The sequence below is a fragment of the Prionailurus bengalensis genome, chromosome C2, assembly GCF_016509475.1.
Source record: "Prionailurus bengalensis isolate Pbe53 chromosome C2, Fcat_Pben_1.1_paternal_pri, whole genome shotgun sequence".
Taxonomy (NCBI): domain Eukaryota; kingdom Metazoa; phylum Chordata; class Mammalia; order Carnivora; family Felidae; genus Prionailurus; species Prionailurus bengalensis.
This window is the reverse complement of record NC_057350.1, coordinates 40,848,256-40,859,479: the sequence shown is the minus strand read 5'-3', so window position 1 is coordinate 40,859,479 and position 11,224 is coordinate 40,848,256. Positions and strand designations below refer to the sequence as shown.

At 35.0% G+C, this 11,224-nt stretch overlaps 1 protein-coding gene across 3 annotated transcripts in view; it reads right to left on the bottom strand.

The window, feature by feature from the left end:
• The window catches only part of ZNF654 (zinc finger protein 654), a 94,312-nt gene that overhangs the window by 15,952 nt on the left and 67,136 nt on the right, over window positions 1-11,224 (bottom strand). For 2 of the 3 annotated variants that reach the window (XM_043593895.1, XM_043593896.1), the window contains exons 4-6: window positions 8,333-8,468; window positions 5,502-5,704; window positions 4,680-4,819 (exon numbers count right to left, since the gene is read on the bottom strand). In XM_043593895.1, coding sequence (XP_043449830.1) covers window positions 4,680-4,819; window positions 5,502-5,704; window positions 8,333-8,468 — 479 coding nt within the window. The remainder of the gene's footprint in view (window positions 1-4,679; window positions 4,820-5,501; window positions 5,705-8,332; window positions 8,469-11,224) is intronic. The other variant, XM_043593897.1, reaches the window with a different exon arrangement.

Sequence of the window (11,224 nt, the reverse complement as noted above, 5' to 3'; positions counted from 1 at the left end):
TAGAACAGGGACAAGCGATCTACCTGATAAAGAGTTCAAAGTAACGGTCATAAACTCAGGACTTCAACAAAGAAAGAGAAAAATAAATAAATAAATAAATAAATAAATAAATAAATAAATAAATAAATAAAATTTTTAAAAAATGAGTATGGCTTAAGGGCTATCTTGGATAACGCTGACTAAACAAACATTTACATTACAGGGGTCCCAAAAGAATGAAGAAATAATACCTTAAAACTTTCCCAACCTGGGGAAGGAAAGAGACATCCAGGCTCAGGAGCACAGAGAATTTGGATCAAGATGAACCCAAGGAGATCCATACCACTACACATAATAATTAAAATGTCAAAGAGGAAAGATTTTAAAAAGTATAGTTCCTTACCCAGGACTATGAAATTAAAAGCTCTGAGAATAGGCATGAAAACCTGCATTAAATAACAAGCTTTCTGTGTGACCTTATGCTTACTAAAGTTTTTAAAGAGTTACTTGAGGGGCGCCTGGGTGGCGCAGTCGGTTAAGCATCCGACTTCAGCCAGGTCACCATCTCGCGGTCCATGAGTTCGAGCCCCGCGTCGGGCTCTGGGCTGATGGCTCAGAGCCTGGAGCCTGTTTCTGATTCTGTGTCTCCCTCTCTCTCTGCCCCTCCCCCGTTCATGCTCTGTCTCTCTCTGTCCCAAAAATAAATAAACGTTGAAAAAAAAAATTTTTTTTTTAAATAAAAAGAGTTACTTGATATCAGAATGACAGATTTTAAATTCCTTAAGATTGCTTAATGCGTGTACCAGTTTATAATTATGTGTGTATACGGTGGGGTTAGGGGGTGATGCATGGGACAGAAGAGTGCTAAAGTTTGACAGACCTGATAGTCTGGGAACTGGTTATGAAAATGACAGTTTTCTGGAGAGTGGAGAGTGTGGCAATCGGGACAACAGAGAGAAAGTATACGAATAAACACTGATGACTGAAATGTCTTACGTTTATGGTGCCTGATAGCTGTGGTCCATGCTGTATATCGCTCTGTGAAATCCTGTTATGGTGATAGTTTTCAAAAACTATTATGAGAAATAAACTAGATAGACGGAAACATATCATGTAAAACATGTATTTAAATTTGACCGATTCCAGGGAGTGTGGGTATGACTCAGTCAGTTAAGCATCCGACTCTTGTTTTCGGCTCAGGTCATGATCCTGCAGTTCTTGAGATTGAGCCCCATGTCGGGCTCTGGACTGACAGCTCAGAGCCTGCTTGGGATTCTCCTCCCCTGCCCCACCCTCCCCTGCTGTGCGGGTGCACACACGCACACTTTCTCTCTCAAAATAACCATAAAAAATATTTTTTTTTTCACTGATTCCTAAGAGATAAATATTGGTGTTCTTAGGAATGTGGTATCCTTTTAAAGCCCAAATATCTCATGACTCACTATTTTGGATAATTTTTCTTACTACCACTCTCAAACCAATATATAACTTTAACATGCTGTAACCACAAGGAAGAACAATTCAAATAACCTAGCAGTTTATCTTATTTCTTAACTTTCTTATCTTCAGTGACATCAGTCCTGGAACTTCTTTCTTAAGAAAAATAAACAAACTTTAAATAGAGACAATATATACTGAAGGCTTTCTACTCTATTAAAATTTGCCACTAATGTTAAGCTGATCTATTAAAGAGAAGGTTTGTGAAAAATAAATATGTATTTTAGAATTTAAAATACAAAAGTATTGGTTTAAAAATGTCTTATATAAGCCCATATCATTTTAGATTATTATGTTGGGCAAATGAAACCTAGTTATTCTTTAAGAATTAATGAATGTTGGGGTGCCTGGGTGGCTCAGTTGGTTAAGTGTCCAATTCTTGATTTCTTGAGATCATCTGTCACATGATCTCACGGTTCATGAGATTAAGCCCCACATCTGGCTCTGCACTGATAGGGCAGAGCCTGCTTGGGATTCTCTCTCTCCCTCTCTCTGCCCCTCCCTCCCTCACATGTGTGCACATGCTCTAAGTAAATAAATAAGCTTAAAAAAAAAAAGTAAAATGTCCAAGTGGTAGGATGTGTGTGTGTCTGTGTGTGTGTGTGTGTGCGCGCGCGCACGCGCGCGCATGAGAACTGGGAAAAGGAAGGCAGAAGTTATTAGAATCTTTTAGAATTATTCATGATTTCACCTAAAAGGATTTGAAGATATGTACTAAAAACATTCTAATACTGCATTCTAAATTACATTATTTCTTGGTAAACCTGATGTTTCATATATCCTACTAATCATTTTTAAGTAGCTTTAAAAATGTTTTCACAAACTGGGGCGCCTGGGTGGCTCAGTCAGTTAAGCATCTGACTTCAGCTCAGGTCATGATCTCTCGGTTCGTGAGTTCAAGCCCCATGTCGGGCTCTGTGCTGACAGCCGAATCCTGGAGCCTGCTTCAGATTCTGTGTCTCCCTCTCTCTGCCCCTCTCATGCTCTGCCTCTCAATAATAAATAAACATTAACATTTTTTAAAATGTTTTCACAAACTAATATACAATACCATTTATATTAGCATCCCAAGAATGAAATACTTAGGCATAAATCTAACCAAATACATATAAGGTCTACATGAGGAAAATTACAAAACTAATGAATGAATCAAAAAACTAAAATGGGAGAGATATTCCATATTCATGAATAGGAAATCTCAATATTGTCATGATGTTAATATCTTGATCTACAAATTGAATTCAATCCCAATCATAACCCCAGCAGGTTATTTTATGGGTATCAACAAATTGATCCTAAAGTTTATATGCAGAGGAAAAGACCCAGAATAGCCAATACAATATTGAAGAAAAAAGTTGGAAGACTAACGCTAATAAGGACATTGTTGTATTGGTGAAAGAATAGACAAATACATCAAGAGAACAGAACAGAAAAGAGCCCAGAAACAGACCCCCATAAATATAGTCAACTGGTCTTTGACAAAGGAGCAAAGGCAATAATACAGTCGAGTGGAGATAGTCTCATCAACAAATGGTGCTGGAATAACTGGACATCCACATGCAAAAAAAAAAAAAAATCTAGACACATGCTTTATACCTTTCACAAAGATTACCTCAAAGTGGATCACAGACATAAACAGAAAATGCAGAACTATAAAACTCCTAGTAGATAAGCTTCTGGGTGTGGTGATGCCTTTTTACAACACTATAGTCATGAGCCATGAAAGAAATAATTGATAAGCTCGTCTTTGTTACAATTAAAAACTGTGCTCTGTGAAAGACAATATCAAGAAAATTAAAAGACAAGCCACAGATTGGAAGAAAATATTTGTAAAAGACACATCTGATAAAGGACTATTACCCAAAATCTACAAAGACCTTTTAAAATTCAACAAAAAGAAAACTAACAATCTGATTTAAAAATGGGCCAAAAATCTTAACAGACACCTCACCAAAGAAGATATACAGATAAACAAGCATATGAAAAGATGGTCCCCACCATACGTCATCAGGGAAATACAAATTAAAACAAGATACCACTATACTATTAGAATGGCCCAATTTTGTAACACTGACAACAGCAAATGCTGGTGAGGATGAGCAACAGGAACTCTTATACATTGCTGGTGGGAATACAAAACAGTACACCCACTTTGGAAGACAGTTTGGTAGTTTCCTTCAAAACTAAACACTCTTACCATACATTTCAGCAGGTGTGCTCCTCGGTATTTACCCAAAGGAGTTGAAATTTATGTCCACACAGAAACCTGCACACGGATATTTACAGCAGCTTTATTCGTGATTGCCAAAACTTGAAACCAACCAAGATGTCCTTCATTAGGTGAATGGATAAATAAACTGGTAATCCAGGCAATGGAATATTACTCAGCACTAAAAAGAAATGAGCTATCAAGCTATGAAAAGACATAGTGGAACCTTAAATGTACATTACTGAGTGAAAAAAGCCAATCTGAAAAGGCTACACACTGTATAATTCCAACTATACAATATGGTGGAGAAGGTAAAACTATGACAATAGTAAAAACATCAGTGGTTTCCAGAGGTGAGGGTTGGGAGAGGGAGAGAAGAAATGAACAAGTGGGGAGCACAGAGGACTTTTAGGGCAGTGAAAATACCCTGTGTGATACTATATTTATCCAAACCCATAGATTATATATAACACCAGTAGTGAACCCTAAGAGAATGTGGACTTTGGGTGATTATGATGTGCCACTATGGGTTCATCCTTGGTTAAAAAAAAAAAAAAAAAGTCCTCTTCTGGTGAGTAATTTTTTTTTTTTTTTTTTTTTCTGAGAATGTTGATAATGGAGAAGGTTATGTATATGTGGGGATCGGGATATAATGGGAAATGTCTGTACCTCCCTCTCAATTTTACTGTAAACCTAAAACTGCTCTAAAAAATAAAGTCTTAAAAAACTAAATTCCACATTTGATTTAAAATATAATTGTTTCATTATAATACATACTTTAAACATTTATACTGTCAGTTACTGGCACATGGTCATTGTCTTTTTTAATTTTTAGATCTTACAACTTACTGTTGTTTCTTGCACAGTAAATTTTTAAAATGTGGCTTAACATTTTCACAGAACTTTTTTTAAAACATAAAGTCCAGATTCTGCCAACCAGTTCTCCTTTTGTTCCCCATCTTACCATTTCAATTTCCATATTAGGGACACTTACCAGATACAGTACATATCCCCATTCTGGAGCTGCGGAATAAGAAAGGATTCACAGAGTTGCAAAGCTAACATAGTCTTGCCTTCTTTTTCAGTGTTACAGATGATATCAATTCCACTCTTACAATCAGTTTTCAATAAATGCTATAAGAGGAAAAGAAAAATCAGTTCATATCATTAAAAATACCTAAAAAGCTAGTTGCATTCAATGTCTGGATTAAACATTCAGGAAAAAATTTAAATTTCTGGTTTTCTTCTACAAAAACAATGATGAATTATACAGAAATATTTTCATGGTTTCATAGTTTTACTATCTAGCACCTGAAATTTGTAACTACTTTTAATCTCATTAATGTCCACAACTTGTAAGTGAATAGATTCTATATTAGGAAAAGATTCTTTCATCTTAAAAAAAAAACAAAAAACAAAAAAACGAAAACAACAAACATGAGCATTTAATTTCTTAATATTTTATTAAAAGGCAAAATACTTTATAAAAGTATTTACAAAACAAGTGCTGAATAATTAACTTAAATTTTTATTTAAAATGCTTCCTATTTTTATTTAACCTCTTCTGTCACACAATAAGCTCAACATGTATAATGCTTATTGATGAATGCTTTGTTAATTTCATCAATTGTCAATCTCAGATTGTCTAATTCAATGCGAGCTTAAAGAATAGTGTCAAAGAGAACACATCTAAATAATGTAATCCTAAAACCTTTGGTGTTACTGTAAAAGGAATTTTACAAGAATGGGCTACTTTTTTTTTTTTTTTTTTGATAAGGTTAAAATAGTAAAAGGCAAACATAATCTCAAACAATACCTCCCGGAATAGTTGATCTTCTACAGGTGACATAAACAGACATGTGAAGAGTGCTTGATGGAAGTACAAGTCTTTGCTGATTTCTGGGTGATTTATACAAGATTTGATAAGAGCCATTGCTTCAGGTATGCGTTCACAAGCAATTAGGTATCTGGCACGTAGTTCAAAGAACAGTGGATTTTCAGAACTTAAATATTTGTTCACTATATTAAAAAGAAAACAAACTCTTATTACTCTCAAGAAAAGATTCTCAAACTTTGTTGTTTGAAACTCTACCACTAACATGTGGCATCTAATTAGATTAAGTGGTTATTTAACTAAATAGCATATTCCTTAGTAGGAGTTTATTTATGAAAATAATATTCAGTCATATGATTGGAAAAAATGGAAATAAGAGTAACACCAAAACTGCTCAAGAAGTATCTTTTGATTTCTTTTCAGTCTAAAAACTGAAAAAAATTTAACAAAAAATGAAATACTCTCTTTTCAGTTCACTAATATGTTAAAATATGTTTCAGATAACATGGGGTCTGGAATTTCTAGTCTATTTATGTACTTTATATTTGGTTGCCTAATATTGTCATTCACATAAGGTTAAAAGGCTGAATCCTATTTTGTCATTAAAACCACATTGATTTAGATGTATAGAGAAAAGTAACGTGAATTAAGGAAAATGTTTTATTACTTCTTATCAAAAATTAAGCCAAAAGTAGTACCAAAAAGGATTGCTTATTAATATATGTATCACTAAGAATAATTACTAATTAATACTTTACACAACTTAAAAACATATAAACACCTTTATCTACCTAAGTTTATTTAGACCTAACAACAACCTATGACAGGTATCATAATACTTCTTTCACAGATCACAAAACTGAGACTCAGAGAGGTCAAATGACTTGCCCAAGGACAAAGAATAAGTGGCAGAGCAGGAACAGGGATCCACATTTCATGATTTCAGATCAAAATGTTTTCATTACTTGTGTATGTTTAATCAGTAGCTTCTAAAATGCCTATGAGTGATGTTTTATTTGGGCTTCAACATGTGCCTTGCAATTCCATTTACAGCATATGATAAGCAGACAATGATTTATAGAGTTAATGCAAAGATAAACTTCAGACTGGTCTTTATCTTAATGGTCACCAACTAGAGGAGAGTCATCCATATTAATGAGGCTCTAGAGCAGCTTTTCCCAAAGTGAGGTATGCTAGTGGAAGTATGAAAGGAATATATACATAAGGATGAGAGAGAAGGAGAGTGAGAGAGAGAGAGAGAGACATACCGTCAGCCCTTACACCAACCAACAGATTTGTTCTAGCTCCTAGTCAGAGAAGCCTAAAAGCCCAAGCTTTCTTCTCTATTCTCACTCCTTTTGAAGCTCCTCATCTAGCTTCTGTGCCATCTGACTACATTCCCCAGGCTCCTCATAGTTTTCTTCAGTCTGTCACCCTTGCCTTCCCTATATTGACTCTATATGCTTTTCCTTGATGGTACAACTCTTCCTCCTCAGTTCCAACTGCCTCCCTCTTCAGTTTTTTACTCCTTTCTGAAACCCTCACATCAAGTTCCAGTCTCCTTTGTATGCCCTGGGTATTTACCACTATAACACTATGATATATATTGTAGCTCTTTCCTCTAGTCTTATTCTACCTCCTATCTCAGCCCACCACTTTTAACTACTTCTCCTGATCTTCTCTCTTTCGTCATCTTCTCTCCTATCTCTGTCACAGTCCTCCACACTTGTATCTGGAGTTGACTTGCTCTTAAGCTGGAGAAGCATAGCCCCTTCTCCACTCAACTCTACTCAAAACCTACCCCCAACCCTTATTAACCTGAGGCAAATGGAAAGATCCTAACCTGCTCAGCACAATATGTGGTGTGAAGTATCCTCACCAGAACAAGGGTGGGAAGTCTTGTCTTTTCTTTCTGGCCATCTTATAATTGCACTCCATGGGCTCTCTCCATGCTTTCAAATGTTTTCCATGCTTTTTCTGCTTACACTACTGCTGAGTTTACATTCTAAGTTCTGATGATCCAAAATGTTCTGGGGCTCAGGAACAATATGGCAAACAGTTTTTAAAAAGAATTACCTAGAAGTAATTGACAGAGCCTCTTGCCTCAAAAGGAAATTTTGGCCCACAGGAAACACAGTGGATCTATGCTGGAAAGGAGGTGATACCAAAGCATGCAGGTCGTTCAGGGATGAGATAAAACTCAACTTCTACTAATGGATGAAGTTTGGGAAATACTGCTCCAGAGTACTTGGAATTCATTCAACTCGTCACTCATTCACTTACACATTCCTCAGATGGTCACTTGGTTCAGTTAACAAATACTTATATTGAGTACCTACTCTGTACCAGGCACTGGGCTGGGTATAGGATATGCAGTAGTGGTGACAAAAACTGACAAAGAGTTCCAGCCCTCAGAGTTTACTGTATAAGGGAGATTCCATGTGCTTAAGCAGGGTGTTGTTGTTGTTGTTGTTGTTTTTAAGGGTGTTTGTTCCTACTTAACTAGATTTTTAAAATATAACAAATGATGAAACCAAACTCTCTGTAAGTAACATCTGGACAGTAAGTGTATTACACTGAATTCCCATTAGAATAAATGGAAAATTACTACACATAAAGGTACCTAGTCTGGTGTCAAAAATCATTCTTGGGCCAGGTTAGTATAACAATTTAAACACACTTCATGTGAAAATACATTACTCTTATTCAGTATTAGAAGATAAAGAAAAATCACTATTACTGCTCTAGTTAGAAATGAAAATTGCGCTTGCTTCTCACAAATGTTGGTTTTGATTTTGAGTCTCCTGAAGTACCTATCTCCTGAGATGCTGGCTGGGCTTTAAGAACAGCTTGCAACACTGGATCTTCCCATGGGCCACCATCTCTAATGATTCGAGTCACCAGTTCCAGATTCACATTTCCATATCTGCGGAGGTGATTCTGGCATTCCTAGGAGAGAAAAATCATTTTGGCTTTGTGAATTTAAAGGGGTTAAAAACTAAACTTGATCATCCTTGTCAATAAAATGACTGATGGTCAATGAGTCAGCTATTAAATTATAAAAGAGAAAGGGTTGCTATAGTAACCTAAGTAGGGTGTCAAAACCCCATCAGTACACAAATAGGCTTTAATGCCAAAGGTTACAGAGTTTCTACATAATTGGACTTAGAAAATCCAATTATAATAGGGATTAAGTGTAACCCAAGGGAAAAACTTAAGGGATGCATCATTTCTAGGAAAAGAACCAGGTTTTAAAACCTAAGGGAAAAACTTACAGGATGCATCATTTCTAGGAAAAGAACCAGGTTGCAAAAATGTAAAACTTAAATGTTCAGTTTATGTGAGGGCTCATAAAGCTTCTGTTAACAATGGCAAGCAAGAACCTGACTATAAGAAAGAGGTAGAAGGGTCCCTGTCCAATGCAGACTGTGGTTGGCAGACACACAGGTCCCCTGCTCTGATCCCAAATGTATACGCCTAGTTGTGATGGAAGGCTAGAAGATGGAAATTCTATTGCATTATTGTTCTATTAGCAGATTTGTAGTCTTGGGATAAAGAAATGGCAGGCTGAAGGAATGAATCCAACCTATAATACGAAGACTTTACATTAGTTTTAAGATAAAGATGTACTGATAGGTTGGGCATTAACTGATAATTTGTCTATGTATTTTCTGGGACTTTTTTTTAAAGATGTTTGAAATATTTTTAGAGAATCTTTTATCTTAGACTTGTGATTATAATATGAAGTATGTAACAAGTTTGTAAACAAAGCTTAATATTTAGGAGAACTTGGTTGACTGAATTTATAAATTTGACTTCTTAGATTTAGGTTTACGAGATTTAATTATTTGATTATGCTTTTTTGATTCATTACATACCTTGGTATTGTTTCTAAAATGTTTCAGGGAATTTAATTTGATAATTAAAAGATTAACTGAAGGCCTAGTGAGGGTATAAATAGATACATATTTTTTAATGCATACATCGAGCTTACAGCCTTAAGGAAAAAACTAGGCATTGAAATTGGCAATGTTAAAAATTTGAATAAATGGCACATCAATTAAAACACAAATAATTGCCAAAATTTCTTTCTGTGCTCAAAATATCCTTCAGACATTAAAAACTTAGTAAGTTATAAGCAAAGCTTAAACAATACACCATTACAAATTTTACGTATGATATAAATCATCAGGCTACATGTTCAAAGTGGCAGTAAACACTTTGCTTTTATTTGTCATGTTCTTTCATCATTTGAATGTTCCAAAGTAGTATCTATATGCCACTTTTTATTCCTTGTTAAGATACACAAAAAGAGGTTTTATTTGTTTCATGAAAGAACAAGGCAGTAGAAGAATCAAGTTTCAAGATAAAGAATCATTTAGTCAAAGAAGTCAACAGATAATTAAGTCATAACATGAAAATAAGTGTCTTCTAGAAGTTATTTAGAATATTCCCAAATTAAAATGAGCAAGCAAGCAAGCAAGCAAGCAAACAAAACTGTATAAATAAATAATGGGCAAGTTACTTAACCTCTCTGTGCTCCTTCAGTTAACTCATCTGCAGAATGGTTACTAAAAACACCTACTTCATAGGATTGTTGTGAGGTTTAAATATACAGTATTGAAAGTGCTTACTTAGTACAGTGCCTGGCACATAGTAAGCACTTAATAAATGTTAGCTATTATATCTTCTAGTATTTTTTAACATTTTGGATAACTATTTTATCTTTGCACACCCAAATGCCTTAGCAGAAAATTAATTTCTACATTTCCATGTGTCAGCATGTTTATATAGCATTCATAAAAACAAGATATAAAGTTTTTTGATCAGCCATGATTTGTTTTAAACACATGGAACATAGTAAAAATCTGTGATAACAGCTTTAAAACAATCATTGACTTCAAACCTAAAGGTGAATCAACTGCTATATTACTCTAGACACACATACTGCTACCCCTAAAATTCAACTACTGTAAGCTGGCTTTGGTTCAATAAAAGTACAAGACATAAGGTGAGCTGGATGCTAGTCCCTGAATCACTGGTGAGCTTTAGCTCTGCTGCTGAGCTCTTGGACAACCCATCTTTCTAGCTGTCTCACAATAGGTGAGGTACCAATCACACAGCCCTTAGCATTGTGAGACCCAGAATTGGACTTCGTGAAATAGGTCTATTGCTAATCTCCTAAACATGGCTGAAAAATAAATACTTGGAGGTCTTGTTAAAAAACAGATTCCCAAGCACCAGTTCAAATATACTAAATCAAAATTTCTAGAGGAAAGCGCTGATAAACTGTATATTTAACAACCCCCACCCCAGAGTCGACTCTGACATACTTTCTGATTATACTTTCTACATTGAGTGTGTACTTTCATAAATGTTTATGCTAGAAAGTATATACTTGTACTCCTATCAATCCTTCTATTAAAAATTAGTCAATTAGCTTAAGTTCATTTTTCTAAGATAAAAATTGTATGGGAGAGTTTTGGTTTTTTTTTTGTGTGTGTGTGTGTACTTATTGAGGCAAATGCACCTTATTTTAGAGACCATTTTCTATGGGAAATGGCTCTGGACAGGAAATAGAGATGAAATGAAGATTTCATTTTGGTTTATTTAAAAAGACATGGGATGGAAAAAAAAAAAAAAGACATGGGATGAGAGAACAAGTAAGTTTGTAAGTATATTTTGGCTCCTCCTTCCTTAGATAG